The sequence below is a fragment of the Lupinus angustifolius genome, chromosome LG18 (assembly GCF_001865875.1).
Source record: "Lupinus angustifolius cultivar Tanjil chromosome LG18, LupAngTanjil_v1.0, whole genome shotgun sequence".
NCBI classification, from domain to species: Eukaryota; Viridiplantae; Streptophyta; class Magnoliopsida; order Fabales; family Fabaceae; genus Lupinus; species Lupinus angustifolius.
Window position 1 is genome coordinate 8,288,189 of NC_032026.1, and position 21,217 is coordinate 8,309,405.

At 33.3% G+C, this 21,217-nt stretch overlaps 2 protein-coding genes across 5 annotated transcripts; one reads left to right on the plus strand and one right to left on the minus strand.

The window, feature by feature from the left end:
- On the minus strand, positions 4,403–12,084 carry LOC109333278 (glucosidase 2 subunit beta-like). Of its 4 annotated transcripts, none has more exons than XM_019568674.1 (17): positions 11,739–12,084; positions 11,539–11,655; positions 11,351–11,446; positions 9,063–9,302; positions 8,352–8,581; positions 7,757–7,855; positions 7,515–7,613; positions 6,377–6,686; positions 6,188–6,292; positions 6,002–6,103; positions 5,842–5,899; positions 5,671–5,739; positions 5,460–5,547; positions 5,079–5,140; positions 4,917–4,968; positions 4,759–4,840; positions 4,403–4,674 (listed from the first exon to the last, which is right to left on the minus strand). In XM_019568674.1, exons 1-16 carry the CDS (start codon positions 11,854–11,856, stop codon positions 4,778–4,780), a joined length of 1,908 nt encoding a protein of 635 aa, XP_019424219.1. In that variant the 5' UTR covers positions 11,857–12,084; the 3' UTR covers positions 4,403–4,674; positions 4,759–4,777. The 4 variants fall into 4 exon arrangements, with proteins under 4 accessions (XP_019424219.1, XP_019424221.1, XP_019424220.1 ...); XM_019568676.1 differs by having other exon boundaries at positions 4,403–4,678; positions 4,755–4,840; XM_019568675.1 differs by having other exon boundaries at positions 4,751–4,840.
- Positions 17,981–20,291, plus strand: LOC109332250 (DNA-damage-repair/toleration protein DRT111, chloroplastic-like). Its single transcript, XM_019567167.1, has 2 exons — positions 17,981–18,998; positions 19,807–20,291. Exons 1-2 carry the CDS (start codon positions 18,147–18,149, stop codon positions 20,101–20,103), a joined length of 1,149 nt encoding a protein of 382 aa, XP_019422712.1. The 5' UTR covers positions 17,981–18,146; the 3' UTR covers positions 20,104–20,291.

Sequence of the window (21,217 nt, forward strand, 5' to 3'; positions counted from 1 at the left end):
ACGGTGATTCGCCAACAATGTCTTGAGGGAGAGTCTGGGTGAGACGAGTCCCTTGTATTCCTGGGGAGGTACCCTGTTGGATCGGACAGTTCTCACATGCCAAACTAGACGATCTCTGACAACCCCTCTTTGCAATCTGGATCAATGAGAGAGATGCCCAGAAAGCGTTTGTATGACCTAGGTCCAGGTAGGACTGTTCCTGGGGGAACCGATCGATCTATTTTTACTTCCTTGCAAGGATATTGGTGTAAGGTGGATGATCATGATATAGCATGCATATATTGCACTTGTGGAAGTGGATTCCCACATTGAGTTATAAACATCATGCATCATTAACATTATGCACATATTATTACTTATGGTTATGATATTTGTTTATGAAATGTATGTTGATACATTATTGTTTATATTGATAAATGGTGGGTTATAATGTCGGTGATAGATAATATATATGTATTTTATTATTTGGAGTATGATCTCCACTTATGTGTTATTTAATTATAGTCATGATATCTTGTCGATGAATTATATATTGATAAATGGTGAAATTATGATATTGTTTGGGAATAAGTGCTGTTACATTACATAGGTTGATTAGATAATCGTTTATGAGAACAATTGCTGAGTTTGGTTATATTACTCATGTGGATTGGATAATGGTTTACGAGAACAACTGATGAGTTATAATGTGATATGTTATATATATATGAACTGTTTTTCATATCTGAGTGTAATATTCTGAGTAAGTCCACGCCGTCAATGAATTTATGTTCATTAGATGTCTTACTCTCTCTATTTTTTTTCTATTGTTTGCTTTTCGGACGTGTGCTCATCAGGTAGATAACTTTGCTCGGATTTGGAACTACCCGTCCGTGATGTTCCAGGAAGGGGCATGCGGAATTGAGGAGAGGCAGTACCCTAGCTTTGGAGTTAGCCACTAGAAGTTGCTTATCATTTTGTGACTTTTGAAAACACTGACGACTTCAGATTGTTCATGTCTTTGTTTAGTGTCTGTTGGCGATGATTAACATTCCGCCCTTTCTTGTTGAATATGTATATTAAGTACTTATGATATTTTATATCTATGAAGATGTATATTCAGGAAATGTTGTAACATTTCAGTTACCGTTAGGTAGCCAGTTTTGATTTCCGCGTTATATGTTACTTAAAGTGATGTCCCGGAAAAGAAATGTTTTTAAAAGGAAACAATTTTATGTCACCAATCTTTATTCAAAAAAAAAATTACCCATTTTTCCGCAATGTTTTTTAGAAGTATTTTTCGGGGCGTTACATGCAGAACATCATTTTCACTGCTAGCATCAACCATGTTTATGCTTCCAGCATGGTTCATTTTCTGTTTTCAAAAATTAGGTGGGAATCCATGTTTGTAATAACAAACATCAGCTGTGTGTCTTTCTTTTCCACAGTATGTGCATACTTTTGGATTATTAATCCTGTTTGCATTGTAACCTCTTCCCATTCCTCTACCTTTGAATTTTCCAATCACATTTCCTCTCCCTAAGATTCCTTTCCATTGTGCACTATTGTTCAAAGTTATGTTTGTATTTTCAGTTGAATCAACTGCACTTATGTTGGAATTAAACAAAATTTTCATGTTTGCACTAGTTAATTGTCTTTCTTGCTGTTGCAATAGGGAGAGTGCCTTGTTGATGCTAGGTAAGGGTTCTAGTAGTAGGATTGGCGATCTAGTTGTACTAAATTCATCATTCAATCCTTTTAGAAAGCAAATCACATATTCAGATTCTCTCTTTATTCCTTAATGAGTTTTACCATTCTGCATTTGCACTTGATAACACAAGTACATGAAGGTATGGATCTCAATGCTTCCAAATCTTCCCAAACAGTTTTTAAATCAATGAAATAGTTTGAGATATCTCTATCACCTTGCTTAATAGAATGTAATTCTTGCAATAAATCTGACATACGAAAATGATCACCTTTGGAGAATCTATCTTTCAAATCATTCCACAGCTCATGAGCATCCTCAATGTAAATCGTGCTTTGAGCTATCTGCATAGTTAGGCATCTTGTAATCCATGAAATAACCATGGTATTACATCTTTCCCAATCATCAAGTATCAATTCATCAGGATCTGACATGGTTATTGTACCATCAACAAATTTGAACTTATTCTTAGATAGAAGAGCACGCTTCATTGCTCTGCTCCAAGAATTGTAATTCGTTCCATCAAGTTGCATTGAAACGAGAGTTGCTCTTGGATTCTCTCCAGGATGCAAATAGAAAGGGTTCCTTGGATTTTGAGCTTCATTGCTGTTGAGCTGTGAATCTGATTGATAATCCGCCATTGATGAATCTTAAGAAGGAAGAAGAGTTCGAAGAATGGTGATGGAGGAGAAAGAAAGAAAGAAGGAAGAAGAGTGAAGGAGTTGCGCAACGGTATTCAGAGCAATATTGCTCTGATACCATATTGGTTTTTTGTATGATTCGTCATTGATTTCAGCAAAAAAAGCAAAATACACAAAATACCAATGTGGTATTTATCCTAGCTAAAAACAGAAAAGGTTGATAACAGAAAGCCTACAAAAAAAGGAAAGTTTGTTACACTGACTATGAAAAAGAAGAATAAAAGAATGAATAAAATAAAGTGAATGTAATAATTCTAATAGCCTAGACCTTAGAAATGGTTTGAGGCAATCAAAATTGGAGATGGAATCCATTGTGTTAAAATTGTTGGATTTGAATTGACTTGATAAGGTAATGGCAGTTTTGGGTGTAAGACGAGTTTCTAGAGGAAAAATGACATGGGTGGTAATGTAAACATCTTTAAGGGACTATTTATGACTAAAAGTTTTAGATACGGTTTAGATTATTATGAGACTTTCCCTCTAATTGTCATGCTTAAATTCATTAGGATTTTGATTGATGTTATGGTATTTCATGATTATGAAATATGACCAATGGAAGTCAAAATATTTTTCCTTATTAGGGAACCTTATGAAAGGTGTCCGTCTCACATAAAGTAATGGTTTTGATCCAAAGGTTTTGCTAAAACATTGGACTAATCCATTTGTGGATTGAAAAAAGATTTCAAGAATTTTAACTTTTTTCAATGAATCAATATAAGAGTTTGGTTTCATGAAGAATGAAAATGAACTTTGTGTTTACTAAAAAAAGCTTGGTGTTGTATTATACATAGATGTCATGCTACACATCATAGTATTAAGACTTCGATTGGGAGCTGCTTTTCTATGAAAGTTTTAGGTGAAATCACCTAAACATTAGAAATCAATGGACCAAAATCCTCTATTCCAAAATTGTGTTACCAATCATGTCCCTTCCAACATAATTTTGACACCCATTAAAAATTAACACACCATTTCAATTATGTTTCCTAGTTTTCTAATTATTTTAAATAGGTGTTAAAATTCTATTGGATAAGACATGGTTTGGACACAATTTTGGGACATGTGATCTTGTTACGAAATCAAGACCAATAGAGATAGGTGAAGGAAATTCAGTGACAATAGTAGAAATACTTCAACATGCAAGATTCCAAAATGAGGATTTGTGCCTATTACTCTGTATACTTTTGTCTAAAGCTCAATGCCTTTCCACTTATGAGGAAAGGGATTGCATGGGTAGCATTCCATATACATTTGCAATAGGATATACCACGAACATCACATCACATACTCGAATTCATGTTGATTATGCATGGAGAATGACAAGTAGATACCGCTCAAATCTAAGCGAGTCACAAGATGATTGTCACGAACATCCTATAAATCGTGGATACATTCTTGATATATGAAGGAGAAAAAGAGCTAGTTGTAAAGAGTTACATCGATACTAGCTTCCAATTCCGTAAGGATAACTTTATATCATAACCAAGTTTCTTATCATGCTTGAATGGTCAAACTATAACTTGGAGAAACAATATGGTTGAACTTGGCATAATTCTTAGCATTATGGAATTCTAATGTTTTCATAGTTAAGTCCACCGCATAAACTAATGCATATCTCACAAGGTGAACAAAGATTGCGGATGTGAAAAGAAAGAGAAGAAGAGAGAGATGATAAGGGAATTAAGTCATGTGACATGAGTTAACCTCAACTTTTAGATGTAATTAAAGTGAATGACTATTTAATAAGTTAATCTCAACTTTTATATTTAATTATAATGAAGGGCTAAAAGTTTGACACCTAGTGTCAACAAATCCTAACTCATCCAAGTAAATTCCATTTTTTTTCTTCTTAATTTGCAAATTCTACACCACACATTCACACGTTTGTATAATGTAAGTACAGTTTTGAATAGTCAAAATAGTGAAATCACTTGCCTATATAATAGACAATAATGATATTAACTCATTTTAACAAACAAAAAAATCATGCAGCGTGTTAGTCTAGTATTTTGCATAGTACAAAGATCAGACCTTTGGGAATGGAATGGGGCAATTTCATTGAGAGCTACACATCCCAGGTAGTAAATGTGAGTTCAATAAAAGAAAATTGTGCTACCAGATTAGTCACATATTAGAATGTTACAAACCCCAATCTACCATAGCTTACAAAACCCAACTCATACATATTCCTTAGCCCCTCCCTAACCTCAACAAGAATCAAATTTGGGTAAGCTCTACCATACAAAACTTAAGGGGCACTTCTTTAGTGGCTTGAAGATCTTCATACTACCTGTTCAAAGTAAAACTTTATCATTTCGGGACTAGAGTCACGAAAGAGAAGCAATTTCACTGCCCAGTAAACTTACCTGGTTAAGTCCATCCTGATTGTTCACAACTCGTCGTGCTTTTCGGGCTGTTCCGAATTCAACAACTCCAGCTTTTGTTGTAACTCCTGTTACATTCCACACTTACCATTAATACCATATCTGAGAGGTAAAACAACATTTGTTATCAAGAAATCAGAGTACCTTCAGCTTTTCCTCCTGACAAAGGGCTGGGGTAGATAATAAAGCTACGTATCTGCCACGAGGCCCATGAAACAACAATGAGAAGAAGAGCGAGCATCACAGAGAAAACATTGATGGAGGTTGTTAGTTATTTAAATAGAAGGAAATGAATATATTCCATACTCGCAACGGCTGGGTTCGGCTACATCAGTAACCTCGTTTTTCAACCCACATTTTAGCTTGACCTGTTAAAAACACAAACATCAATTGTGGCAGGTTCACAAATCTAAACATTAGGTTGTTATTTCCATGGGCAACTCCTTTAACTAGATTACAACAATTTTTAATCGGAATGTGCGGTGACTGAAATTTGGTTGCTCAAAGTTGAAAAAGGTTCACGAATAAGAACTCCCCAAGTAAGCCCCAAACCCAGGATATCTATTAAATATAATATTATATTACCATTGAAATTGATCGTTTTAGAATGAATAGAAACAAAAATAGTGCCTTGTGAAAATTGTAAGAAACAACTGCTTATTAATTTTCAAAGCCGAAAATGTTTACCTTCAAACTCCTATCAGGACCATTCCAGCATTTATCACCATTAGCAAACACCATTACTCTGTATGAGTCCTCAAATTTATCCCAGCGCCTGTATAGAGAACGAAACTGAATTATTTTTGTCCAGTATGAGGAGGGACTTTTCACCAAATAATGCTTGCATACTTTTAAAGTAGAGAAAAGAAGTCAAACAAAAATTATTCCAAAACCTTACCCCAAACGGGTGGTGGAATAACCCTCCTCCTGGGAAGCCTGTTTATAAGGGCAGACTTTGTAAGTGTACCTGAACCAGAATTCGATTACCAGAAGGTGAGATGAACAGGAACCATCAAATTGCTACGCCAAATACAACAGAAAGAAACCACTGGAGGAGAGAAAATATAACTTGTTCTGCTTGCTCTCGAAGCAGCGACCATAGAATGAATAAAACTCCTTCGCTGGACCTGTATCATTGATTTCAGTTTACTCAAAGCCAATACCATACATCCACATCTATCTACAATTAAAGCTATGCTAGCATCAAATGGTACTAGCATTGTACTAACCAAAATCTTGTTTTAGCTTTTGCGTCAGACTGGATATTCTAGACTGTATTTTAGACAACTTGGTACTTGACTCGTCATATTCCTTGCGTACATGAGCAGCATCTAAAGAAGCCAAATAGAAAGGCTTAAGTTATATCTATCTGACATCTGGATTTATAATACAGGTTATAAAACATTAATGTCTACCTGTCTGGTTCAATGGAGTCTGGAATAAATTAACAGCCTGAAAAATGTTCCGGACAGTTTTCTGTATCTTCTCTAACCAAGAAGGATTGTCTGTTGTGATGTCATCTGAGTTCATTTGAATCATCTCATCACAAGACCATCTATATACCAAACTAAGAACATAAATTTGCATTGATAATTGCAACAAACCTGACAAGTCTGGTTCAGTTTCAGTGTCTGATTTGTAGGAGGAACTATGGTCATCATGCTCGTCCTCTCGAAAGTCTTCATCAATTTCATCTTCTTCATATTTGCTGCTGTCGTTATCAGTGTCAGAAGCATAGCCATCATGTTCAACATTATGTGTCTCATCTGGAATATCTTCCAGATCTTCATTGTCTGATGTGGTATCAGCTTCGGCACTTTGCTTATCAGTATTTTCTCCTGTCCACCGAGAAGCAACAAGCCGGCCCAATTCTTCCTTTGATAATCCCTCTGTATTTTCAGATACATCATGTCCCTATGGATATACCCACAGAGAAAAGAACAAGTAAATAAGACAACTGGAGGAAAAGTGCAAAGTATAAGATATCTCAGAACTAAAACTGCTGTGGAATGTTAGAAATAACTATGTTGGAGACTGATAGCTTGATTATATCTAATGACAACGGCTAAATATAACTAGAGATCAACAACTATGACTTTTAAATACAAGAAAAGCCTTGAACTCTAGGCATCACATTTATGTATGCAAAATAATCAAAATGCAAACCTTAAACGGCCTACAAAGAAGTTATAAACATATTATTCCAATTTGAAGTCCAAACTCCAAACCATTTATAAGGTCACCCAACCATTTAGATCAACTTTAGATTGTCGCGTGAACTAGACAAACTACAACACCTTATCAAATAGATAATATCCAACATGTGAAACCAGGAGATATCTCAAGGCTCAACTATTCATTTTCATCTTTAATTCTGCATATTTTTACATGTGATCCAAACTGTGAAAACAAAAGCAGTGAAACAATTTGCAACCCGAAATATTATGCAATCCATGGTGTGGTATCATAGATATCCTAACTATTGGCTAAGAAATGATTACATGAGTGTCATATACTCATATATTATCCTACAATTAAAGATTTAATTTTCTTTGTTCTTTTAAGTTTTAAGTTATGAGCCAATAACTTAATAAAAACGGGAGAGCCTCGGAATGCCTGTTCATGAGCTAATCATATCAAGAAGGTGAATCAAGCAGTAAAAATCAACTGAAATACGCAACAATTAGAAAAATCAAAATATGAGTAGACTCCAATCATACACAGAATGGCCCTTGGAAATACCTCATTGATGATTTCATCAGATGAATCTTTCTTTTCAACCTTAACATTGTCATCAGCATCAGATTTAAAACCAGATTCCCCATCAGCTTCCTTTGCAATCTATATTGAGGGTAAAACAAATATAAATGTTAAGGAAGTTCCATATCTAATATGCATGCTAGGAAATGCCACTTCAATTTATTTATTTTTAATAAGAAAAACAGATTTGGAGAAAATTTTCAATCCAAAAAACTTTCATTCACCTCTTCCTCTTCATCAAGCAAAGATCCTTCATGTCCAGGACTATCAGTGGCTCCATCATCATTGTCATGTGCATTTGCTAACTTTTCCCCAGCTTCAACCTATAAGAAAGCTTTAAATATTCTCAACCGCATACCAGTTACCACATAATGGGATAGTGTGACATGACTACACACAAATACACACATATAACTGAAATAAAAATGTTCAAGAGATAAAAGGCTGACTCACAATAGGATCGGTGGAAAATGATCAGTATTAATTAAAAAAATTATCATTGTTTGCAAGTATTAATAAACAGATAAATAGCAACAGAAAAACATTTCCTCTTAATAACAAATAGTTGCATGCTATTTAGAGGTAGACATAGGTCCTTGCTTCAAGAACAAAGCCAATATACTATTTTTTTAATGATAACATAGCTAACGTAAGGGTGTTTACAAAGAGATCAGGAAAATCGTACACACATTGTGCCATCTCATATCGACAACTGAATACAATGTTGATATTTTCAGAAGTAGAATAATATTCTTCAGGATGGCATATTCTGATTGTACAGTCAAGTTTTATAACCTAAAATAGCAAATACTATCAAACCTGATCTGCCGAAGAATCATCTAGAGTTCCAGTTTTGTCATGGTTATCTGTGACATCATTGTCTTCAACTTCCAAATGTTTTCCATCTTCATTTCCATGCCCAGTATCCTCTTCACCAGCTTTAATATTTACCCCATTAGCTTTCTCCTCTGCCTCCCTTTTCTGCTTCTCTTCTTTTTCCTTCTGTAAACGCTCCTTCTCCTCTGCCTTCTCTATTTGTTCTTTATGCTCTGCAAAGAGGATAAAATGGGTTTATCAAAGAATTGTTATAAGTCTGACGAATTATCAAAACATTTGTATTATTCCCTAATCAAATTATCAAAATGGGTGTGGTCATGTGTGTAACTAAACAATTGGTTCAGAATACATTACACACTTTCTCATTTATACTATGATTTATACAATAAAGAGGTTTTTTTCCTAAACCAATAAAAGCATCTACACTTCAAATTGAACATAACTACAATCCTGCATCCCTAACCAGATTTCTCCATCATTTACATAACCCTACAAATGTAAAATAAGCACATCACAGCATATTGTATTATTAGATTACCCGCAAGTACATTTGACACAGCATCTTTTCATGTTGTCTTTGTATGGGCGATCATTATTTTTATCATCGACATCCTCTAACAAAAAATGCATACAATTCATACATCTTAAGTAAAGCATTCAGAAGAACAGGGTAGAACAAAAAAAAAGTGATACCCTTTAGCTGTTGCACAAGCCCTTTAAGTGTACTTTCTTCTTTTTCCAATTTTGAAAGTTCTGCCTGATCCTTCTCCATAGCTAATTTAGCTTGTTCAATTTCTTGCTTTCGCAATTTAACACCCTCTTGATACGTGTCAATCTTTTTCTTCAGCTTCTCTCGAGCAACTTTCCCAGCCTCCCAGCAAGTATTTGGGCACTTCACTTTATCATCATATTCATCGGTTCCATCACAGCAATCTACACATTGATTCATCATAAAAGAAAGGAAAAAGAATCTTACATAATGTGTGTCTACAAATACTCAGACTACATATGTTTTTATTAGTGTTGTATTTATGCACAATGTTAGCAAGAGATCTAAACATAGCAGGCTGATCAAGCCTAGTACTGGTCATGGGACTTAAAAGCTATGGAAATTATATAAATTTACCTTGAACATATATAACAACAACCAAGTCATTTCCCCAGTAGGTGGGATGGGTGGATCAAACAGCACTATAATGTTTCTATCATAAACCATGTATATGGAGTATGGACAAACTATTTTTTTGGATGAGAAAAGAAATATTATTAGAAAAGAAGGGAGAAAGTTACGAGAGGATAAGAAATCCTCCCAAACACAAAACGAAGCAACTACAAACTACTCAAAAGGGACATGCAACAAAGCATACCAATCTCTATACACATCTACCATAATAACCCTACTAAAAAGCCCGTGTGATTTACACTAGAGTGAAGCCAAAAACGTAACCCTATACCAAACATAATCCAGAGGTGAAAAGGAATCATTGAAAAATACAATAATTCCTTTCCAACCAAATAAACCAAAGGACTGATAAGACAGAACACTGCAATAAAACTTTGCCATCTTTACGGGAACAAAAACCACTGAACACTAAGCATAAAATAGTGCAAGTCCAAAGTGCAAAACCAAGACTCATGGAAATTGGAAGAGACCAAACAATCTATTCGAAAGAACATTTGCTGCTGAGCAATTTCAAAAAGAAGAAGATGATGTCCACTTTCAGATTATGAACCACACATTATGCACATAATAGGAGATAGAGCAATTAGAGGTTTGCACATCTGGATCATGTCATTGTTGTTAAGTCTGTTAAGGAAAGCAGTCCAGACAAAAGCTTTAACCTTAGGAGGAGCTTTAGAATTCCATATGGGTTTCTCCAAAAGAAAACCGTTTGAGTTTTGGGAAATTATCAAGAACCAAAAGAAGGATTTTCATGTGAACATTCCTGTACATCTAAATCCTTCTTCATGGTTTCGTCTAAAATTTCTCTTTGTCCTCCTCTTCCACTAGTGATTGGGATACCCTTCCATCCAATATAATCTCTTTATGGGACTTCTATACATCATTAAGTCTACACACAGGTCTTGAACATATAAAAGGCATAATTGTGAAGGCAATGTTCAATAAAATTCACATCAAGTGTCGGCCTTTCTCCATGAGCATCTCTATATATCTATGTTCTACACTTGTAGACTAATTGAATATTGCCAAGTCAAAAACAAGATATTTGTGCAAGAACCAAAAATGTTTAGTTTATAAATAAAAAAGAATGCTGAAAAGTGACTAACAAATGCATGATCAATGTTAGACTACAGGCCTCCTTCTGAATCTGACCTTACACAACTCATAATGTTTCTATCGCATAGTTAACTGGTACGTGGTACGAATATGTGGTTTTCTTGAGTACTCAGCTAGTCATTTTTTACATTAATATTACGAGATATTCTTTATGAGGAACCTGGTACGTGGTAAGTATGCATTATGGTGATTCAGCATGCGTTACATAAGTTAAATTAGACAATTATGTAACTATGTTCTATCATAGTTCATGTATATAGACAAAGTAGTTAAAAGTTCAAACTAATTTCATCTTAATGGTTTTGTTTATAGCTTCTCTTAGGAGACTATTCTCTTTAGGGTCTTTTAACAAGTTGAGTTCAGAGTCATCTCACAAGTGCATTTTATGTCTCCCAAGTCTTTCCCTTCCCTCCATTACCCTCCGAAGATCAACTCGCAAATACACTCTTAGGGTCTGTTTGCAAGTTGGATGTTGGAGGGGAGGGAAAAGGAAGGCCTAGGAGCCTGAAATACAATTGTGAAATGATTCTGAAATCTCGTATTTCATTCCCCTTCCCTCTAATACTCAACTCACAAAATGTTAGGGAACCTAACCATCTATCAATTATATTGGGCCCTATTTTTTTGGAAGCATTATAACCTAAAATCATTAAGAATACTAGAATAGACAGAATCCACTCACCGCATATTCCATCGTTCACTCTTGATGAAAAGAGGTAAACAGGGACATGTCCTGCATTCCCACAATAAAATTTTCCACCCGGACATGCTGATGTACCTGATTTAGAAAAAAAAACATGTTAAAACAAATTTAAGGAACAACCATAATCCAATATGAAACCAAAATAAAAAAGGGTAAATATGAGAGACCAGGCTCATCAGTGCCATCAAGGCAATCGCAGAAATCATCATTAAGCTGTTCTTTAGTGAATTTTGCAGATCCATCTTTGCATTTTATTACATCAGAAGACTTGTAATACTTTTCATCTGTCACAAACCCATTTAGTTTATTTAGATAACAATGTTATAAAATAAAAGTGATATATGTTGGGTGTGAAAAAAGGTGAGACCTTGAGGAGAAATTCCGAGAAATGGGTCATTGGGTATTGAAGAATAAGAAAAAGGGACGCAAAAAAACAACGCCAATAGAGGAAAAATTAGGAGGGTGGTTTCTGTTCTCAACTTCATCTTCTTCTTGTTTGCTAAAAAGAAATGTGAAGTAAATACTAAAAATGAAAAATGAGAAGATCGAGTTGGGTTTGTGAAGTGGTTAAAAGGGAATACTGAAACACTTGATTTGAGTGATTGTTTGATGCAGCTTCCGCTTCTCACTGAAATAGGATTTGAGAATCGGAATTATCACTTCAATTTCATCACTCACCAATTCACCATCCCCAACCACTTCATTTTCATCGCAGTTAATTTGTTTTTTACACAGAGCCTTTTTTTTTTCTTTGCCACGGGTTTAGTGTAAATTAAATGTTAATAATATGTCTTTATGAATGCGATTTTAAGACTGAACAACAAAATGGTTAGGGGGTGATAGAGCTCGAATGATTATTATCCTTACACTATTCTTCTTGAAACATTCTATTATTATTTGTTACTGTGATATACTTATTTATTAAGAATATTTTTTCTATGTGAATATTTTTATGATTAATTTTATTAGAAAATGTAGATTCTAAAGGGGAAAATGATGATAGAGAAATTGTGTGATATGTTGTGATAACCAAATAATAATAAGAATTATATTTAGTATTATGGGAAAAAAACAAGTATTATTATTAGTTTATGGGATGTATATTAAATTATAAAACATTGTGTGAGATCTAAATCTATACTATTAATACTTTAATACTATTAATAAAGGGAAAACACAAAATAACCACCCATCATGGTGTAATTTGTGTTTTCCTATTTTGTCCTTAATATGTTTTTATTTCTACCAAAAAACCATATAATATTATTTTCTTATTTTATCCTTATTATCCTCTTATTTTAAAAGTGTATTTAAAAAATTGAATATTAGACCAATTGAATAAATTCAATCGTAAATTTGGCGCAAAAAAATATATTTGAATTTATAAAATACAAACTATACATTACAAACGATAGGAATGTGGGTTGACAGACACGACAGTACATGTCAACACGCTAGTTTGTATAAAGGTGCAAGTTTATGTACCCAAAAAAGGTGAAAGATTTATCTATTTATTCATTATAAATAAACCTAATTTCTAGAGGTGTCTTATTTTCATTGTTTCGTGACGAGGATGCTTTAATTTCGAACTAGAAACATCATCTTTGGAACATCTATCTTCACAATCTTATTAAGTATGAGTCTCATGTGTATATATAGATATCTATACTATATATAAAGTCAAAACATGGTGTAATCACCATCATTGCATAATTTATATATTCCTATTTTGCCCTTCAAAAATTTAATTTAAAAAAATCATATAATCCTATATAATCACCTCAAATATATTAAATATAAGTTGCATATCTATACTACTTAATAAAGGAAAAACCTAACCTAACTTTCATGAAGTTATTTTGGGTTTTCCTATTTCATATTTTATAACTTCTAATTTTATTGTATAAGTTATATTTTCATCTTTATATATACTTATACTACTAAACATTTATTTCATCTATACTATATATATATAAATATATATATAAAGCCAAAACATGGTGTAACCACCATCATGGTGAATGCATGAAATATATTGCATTGGTCACAATGTATGCCATTGAGTAAAGAGTATGTGAATATTTGACATTTAAAATATCCAGACTACACGTTACAAACAATATGGAAGCGGATTGACAGACACAGCAGTACCTGTCAACACGCTAGAAAATAAAATTAAGTGAAGATATGAAGACTCTATATTGTATATGCATCATTTCTTTAAGATTGAACAATTACCTCAAACGAATATATATTCAACTGCAAATTACAATATATAATGCAACTTAATATGTAGAATACACATTACAAACAATAGGAAAGCGGGTTGACAGGCGCGGTAGTGCATGTCAACATGCTAGTAATAATAAAGTCTAAAAATACATAATTCTTTGGTAGGAAAATATTTAATTGGTTAGATTAGTTTTAATTAGGAAGATTAGGTGAAAATAAACAACACTCATTATAGAGTGTTCTTCCTTCTTCGAGAAATAGAAGAATCAATAGTAACGGACACTACTGTGTTTTAACCCGAACTAGGAAGGAAATAAAAATATGATGGTTATCATTTTTCCAACCTTAATTTGATTTGGTATCGAAAAGAATTTTCTTATTTGTTATTTACTAGTAATAATAAAGTTGATATTTGTTAATAAAGATGCCCTTACAATAGTTAAACGAACAATCTTATATATAGTATAAAGAAAATCAAAAAAAATGGATACCAAATTTATATTTCATATTCAAAATAAAGTTCTCGTAAATAAATAATTTTAAAAGTTCAAAGTCTAAAGTGTAAATATAAATATCAATTCAAGAGTATTTATCTCACTTAACAAATTCAATATAAACAGAGGGCATGAGTTCACAACCCACAAACTCACAATTCAGTCTATAAAACATATAAATTTGGAGGTTTTATACTAATGAGTCAAAGTTATTACTAAAATTCTATTTCTTCATCATTTAAGTATGAAACTTGACCATGATAATCTTTGTATAGGTTCACATTTTTAAGGAGATAAGTTATGCATTATCATCTTCCGAATCTAATTGATCTACAACAATGCAATTTTAATACAAGTTAACAATAAATTAATGTGGACAAACAATTAAACTAAGGTCACAACTCAATAAAAAAAGAGAAGTTAGTACCAACGTTAAATTAATAATTAATAATTTGGATAAAAAACATACATTATAACAGGATTTTAAAAAAAATAATCACATCATTTGTGTTTAACATTGGTGGTAGCGATGAAGTTATCGTTCAAGTCATAGAGACTCTCTTTTAGACATAAAATACATTATGAATATTTAAACTAAATAGATAACACATTTAGTAAATTTATTTATGAATCTAGAAGATCACTTGTCAAGATTGGAATGTTAAAATTTGCTTCTTATTATCAATGAGCGTTGGTTTAAGTAGTACATATTTGATTCCCCTTAAACAATATCTTGGTTTCGAGTCTTGTAGACGGAAAAAATATTTGCTGGGAGAGTTAGCCTCATATACCAGTGGATGTTTCCGGCTCAAATAAGATTGCCTTCAGTACAAGGATACCTGTAAGAAACCAATTTTTTTTTGCTCATTTTAGATAAAATTTGCTAATCTAACCCTAAATATCGATTGAATCAATCTTTAAACTCGAACCTGATTAAATATAATGCATACTCATTTTAGATAAAGTCTTCTCAATATTGTTTTATTATTATGAATATGTAATTTGATATATAAAATGATATATGTATATATATTATTAATTTTGTATATACGATGAAAAAATTAGAGAATTCAACATACTTTCAACAAAAAATGTGACATTACTCTATACACATTTGAATAGAAACACATACAAACATGGTGTGTGAATGAGCGACTATGGATGACAAAAAAGCTCGACCCGTGGAAATACCTGCAATTAGTATCCGCAATAATAACTTATGGACGGAAGCGGGTTTTGTGATACTCACCCCGCGGGTACCCGCAAATTTATATATTTAGTTTTTAGTTAATTTTTTATATATATTTCTTATTATTTTAAGATTATATATCATATATTTTATTATTATTTCATAATAAATTACACATATTTGACTATGATCATTAATTTATCATATAAATATCATATTATTCATGTAACAATTATTTTTACATATTGATTATTGCAAATTATATAATTAAAATTAAAAATTCGTTGGGTACCCACAAATACCCGCTACCCGCACGGGTAGCCGCAAATATTGTGCATTTGGGCACGAGAAAGCACTACCCGCGCCCGCTCGCTCTCGTTGCCATCCCTATAAGTGAATGACCATATAACGGGTCAAGATGGATCATGTTTGAACCTAATCATGATCCGACTGTACCAGATGAGCAGATAAAGTCGAGTATTGCTCACCCTAAAAAGTACCACCCCAAGATAAAAAAAAAGTCAAGACCATAAGTTGACTGGTGGTGCAGGAGGCTCATTCATAATACAAATGACATTAAGGTCAACAATAACACCAACATCCTTAATTAGTAGTTTGACACTAAGAATAATTGAAATATGGAGGATTTTGACATAAACATTATCTAGCTTGAACAAGTATCTTCTCCATTAATAGATATATAAGTAATTGTTTTTCATCATATTTTCAATAGCAAAAAGTGATTTCATGGTAAATAAAATGATAAAAATGTCATTACTTATTTTGTTTTAAATGTTATTATGTGATATTGTATATTCATTAATGAAAATGATCCTTACTACCCTAATTTCACCTCATCTTCAATAAACAAGTTTTGCAAGACAAGATATCCAATCATATCAAGAAATAAAGGAACACCACAACACAAACTCTTGATCTGGTCCTCATTACCACATTTTTCTTAGAGTAAATTACATTGACATCCCCTGAGTTTTAGTGAAATTACACAAACCACTCCTCACTTTTCTACACCTACACAAACCTCCCCTAGTTTTATATTTTCATTACACTAACCACCCCTGTATAAGAAATAAGTGTAGTTTTTTTAAACAAAAAATGTGATAAATGCAATTAAGTTAAACAAAACATGATATATTGTGTAGACAAGTCTAAATAATATACAAATCAATGTATCTTTATTATTTTTTTGTTACAAAATGCATCAACAATTATAAAGAAATATTGTTTAAATCACTCTTATATGTAGTGTAACGAACCAAAAATAATAAAGATACATTGATTTGTATATTATTTAGACTTGTCTACACAATATATCATATTTTGTTTAACTTAATTGCATTTATCACATTTTTTGTTTAAAAGATTACACTTATTTCTTATATAAGGGTGATCAGTGTAATGAAAGTACAAAACTAGGGAAGATTTGTGTAAGTTTAGAAAAGTGAGGGGTGGTTTATGTAATTTCACTAAAACTCAGGGGTGTCAGCATAATTTACTCTTTTTTCTTATTCTTATTATTCATGGCTCATCTACATAAACCTTTGTCATCTAAATTTTATTCCTCATCTAATTCTTCTTATTCTTATCATTCTTCCTCTTCAATTTCCTTATAAAGAATCTCATCTTCTCTCTTCCCTGAATCTCTTTCATTTATTTTCCTTTATTTTCATCAAATCAATTTAATGCAATTAATTTCATTCTCACTTTCAATTCAACATTTTTTTATTTTCTCTCTTCTTGGGTACAAATTATCCATCCTTCAATTTCTTTATTATTTTTTTACATGGTTAGACATTATTTGCTTTTGTCCATAATAATTAAGTTTGTCGTTAACTTTTATCATGAAATGTTAAATGTTATTGTCTTGATTGTCTTCAAATTCTTTTGCCTATAACTTGCAAAACTAGTCTTCTAACACTGGATCAATCCATTTTAGATTTCATAAACATTGGTAACCCCTTAAAGACATTCAAATATTATGATTATTACTTAAGACTTAGTAATATTTATTTTGAGGTAGAGTATTAAAATATATGAAAACAAATTGAAATATTTTAAATTATGTTATATATAATATCTAGGTAATACATATATATAATATATCATATTATGATGATTATATCTTAGATTTAAAATTATTTTATCTTACTTTTTATGATTTGCTTTCTTATTTAATTTAAAGTCTAGTATTAATATAAATAGAATTTAGTAAAGTATTCTTTGCATCATAATATCTTTGCATCACCTTTCACAATATTATAATAATTCATTGTTTTGATTATTTTGTTTTTTCTCCTTTCATATCTGAGCCCAATAATTTCAACAACTTAGGTGTGTCGAGTGGTCCTGAATTTTTGGAATGGTAAACTGAACCATCTTAATTGTGTAATTGGCTACTTCAAAAAAGAATCAAATCAATTTGGAAAACCTAACCAAAACATATTTTCGTTTTAGTATCACCTCATTGGTTTTACAATTTTTTGTAGTAGTAATAATATTCTTTCATTCTATAGCTAAAGAATCACTTATAGTAATTGAATTATTCATCTGTTAGTCTTTCTAAACAGTAGGTTTTATATTCCTAAATTAATGTTTTGTTGGTTTATCAACGCCTACTCTAAGTCTCTAATATAGTTTTTTTTTTATATTTTAATCCCATGAGGAGAACTGGCTTTTTTCAACGTGCCTGACGGCTTGTTCTTCTGCGTTTAGGCATAAGCGCTGAAAGCCCTAATCGAAGGCTGTGCACACCAGTTTCATCCCTCTCACAGACACTATTCATCTCTGTCCAAATTATCGATCCAATTTCACACATTTCGAAAATTCAATCAATTCCTAAATGTTAGGTGGCCTCTACGGAGACCTTCCTCCACCCTCTTCCGCCGAAGACGACAAATCCATCAACTCCTCCAATGTCTGGTCAACCACCACCAAAATGGCCCCCGCCACGCTCCGTAAACCCGCAACCGTTTTCACTCCTCCGTTAACCGTCCTAAGATCCCAATCCAAGTCCAAAAACCCTAACCCTACCAAAACAGTAGTTTCAGCCACGCCGGTGGTGTCGGTATCGTTGCCGGACAATGTTGTTCATCAACAGGCTCTGGTGGGCGTCCAGTCGACGGTTATCGAGGAGTACGATCCGGCCAGGCCGAACGACTACGAGGAGTATCGGAGGGAGAAGAAGAGGAAGGCGAGGGAGGCGGAGGTGGCGAGGGAGTTAGAGAGACGGAGGCAAGAGGAGGAGGAGAGAGAGAGGATTGAGAGAGATAGTATTAATAATGTTAGTAAGGATTCTTCTAGGTTGAATATTTCTGGTGAGGAGGCATGGAGGAGACGAGCTGCGATGAGTGGCGGTGGTGGAAGCAGTACTGCAGCAGTGCCGCGATCCCCGTCACCACCGAGCAATGTGGATGGGTTTAGTATTGGGAAATCGGAGACGGGTGGGTTGGGGCTTGGGGCGGGTGGGCAGATGACTGCGGCGCAGAGGATGATGGCGAAGATGGGGTGGAAGGCAGGGCAAGGGCTTGGGAAGCAGGAGCAAGGGATTACCACTCCGTTGATGGCGAAGAAAACAGATAGGCGAGCCGGAGTTATTGTGAATGCTAGTGACAATAGCAAGGTGGAGAAGAAAGCGGTGAAGAGTGCTAACTTCCATGGGGTGCCTACAAGGGTGTTGTTGCTTAGGAACATGGTATGCTTGTTTTGATTTCCTGCTGCACTTACATCCTATGTGCTTGTAGGTTTATTTTGTTCAGATTTTGATTTGAGTGCTTGTGTTTCTTGGTAGTGTTACATTTTACTGAATCTTATGAATGACCTGGCCATGTTTTATTTCACATGTGTGATTGAGTTTATCCTATAGCTATTGACATTGTTGATGTAACTATTTGATATATAGATTTCACTACTGAATATTTGTATGTGTGCATTTTAACTGGGGTTAAACATATTGGTTTGCATCATTTATGTATTGTTATGTGATTTACGCATTACAAATGGTGAGATTTGATCAGTGACAAATCAGTTTAAGTGTTTATTTCAAACATGCTTTTGTTTCACATTTTGATCAGTGCAACTGTGCAATCATCTGTGCTGGAGGACTTTTCAGTCCCAAAAATTGTTGCAAACTAGTCTGTGTCTATTCTAGTGGATGTTTGGAGCTTGTGATATTGAAGAGATCCTACAGAGTTGGTCCTAATATTTATATTCTCAAAATGTAGTAGATCTTCTAGATGAACCTTATTTCATTTACCATGTGTGCATATATGCATGCTTTGGTGCTTCTTATCATTAAATATATATGTCATTCTTTAGTAGGTCATCTAGATGCCCTTTATTTTCATCACACTGTGCACATTTACTTGATTTGATGCCTTATTAACTAATCTTTGCCTTTAAAAGCTCAACCATTCTTGCATCACTTCAGCCTATCATGTATTTGGTGTCTTTGTTATTTAATTGATTGTGCATGACACAATGTGTGTGCTTTCTTGTTGAAGGTTGGCCCTGGTGAGGTAGATGACGAGCTAGAAGAGGAGGTAGGATCAGAATGTGCCAAGTATGGGACAGTAACCCGGGTACTGATATTTGAGATAACAGAGGTAAATTTCCCTGTTGATGAAGCAGTAAGAATCTTTGTGCAGTTTGAGAGATCAGAAGAAACAACTAAAGCACTTGTTGACCTTGATGGTCGGTTTTTTGGAGGTAGAGTGGTTCGTGCCTCGTTTTATGATGAGGAGAAGTTCAATAAGAATGAGTTGGCTCCAATGCCGGGAGAAATTCCTGGCTTCTTTTGAAAGAACAGAGTGTCTATAGTTGTCACAAGTTATCCTTAGTGGTTGCCATGAAGAATTGAAATTTTAGTTTAACGGTTTCATTACATTATAGTTGAGCTTCATTGTAAGATCAGTCTTGGTCCAAATATGTTTAGTAACAGGGTGACATAGGGATGTTGCTCAAGCAAATTATTAAGATCCATTGAACATTGAAAGATGGACTTTGCATTAAAATTATTATTATTATTATCATTAAGTTGGATCCCTTGGAAATTGAGATGGCATCAAATGACTGGTGAACAATTTGCATTCTCAAATGCCCATTCACACCCCACCTTATTAATTGTAATTTGGTAAAATCCAAAGATTAATTATAGAGTTAATTACATTGACACCCCATAAGTTTTAATGAAATTACATAAATCACCACTCACTTTTCTACGTCTACACAAACCTCATATAGTTTTTATACTTTTATTACACTGACCACTCGTGCATGAGAACCTCCCGTAGTTTTTATACTTTCATTACACTGACCATTCGTGCATGAGAAATAAGTGTAATCTTTTAAACAAAAAATGTGATAAATGCAATTAAGTTAAACAAAACATGATATATTGTAAGGAAAAATCCAAATAATATACAAATTAATGTATCTTTATTATTTTTTCAATTACAAAATGTATCAACAATTCTAAAAAGATATTGTTTAAATCGTTCTCATACTATATCGTAACGAACCAAACATAATAAAGAGGTATCGACTCATATTGTTTGGATTTGTCTCCACAATATATCATGTTTTGTTTAACTTAATTGTGTTTATCACATTTTTTGTTCACAAAATTAAACTTATTTCGTGGTCACTATAATGAAAGTATAAAAATGAGGGGTTTGTGTAGGTTAGAAAAGTGAGGGTGGTTTGTATAATTTCATTAAAACTCATGGAGTGTCAGTGTAATTTACTCTTAATTGATTAAATGTCAAATGACGAGATAAATTTTGTAAAATCCAAATCTTCACAAAATCACCATCCACCGGGCAGTTTTTGTCATAAGTTTGCAATTGCCATGTTGTAGATTTGGATCAAGAAGTTTGAGACCAGGGTGCAAATCCAAATTGAGCAGAAGCGGCG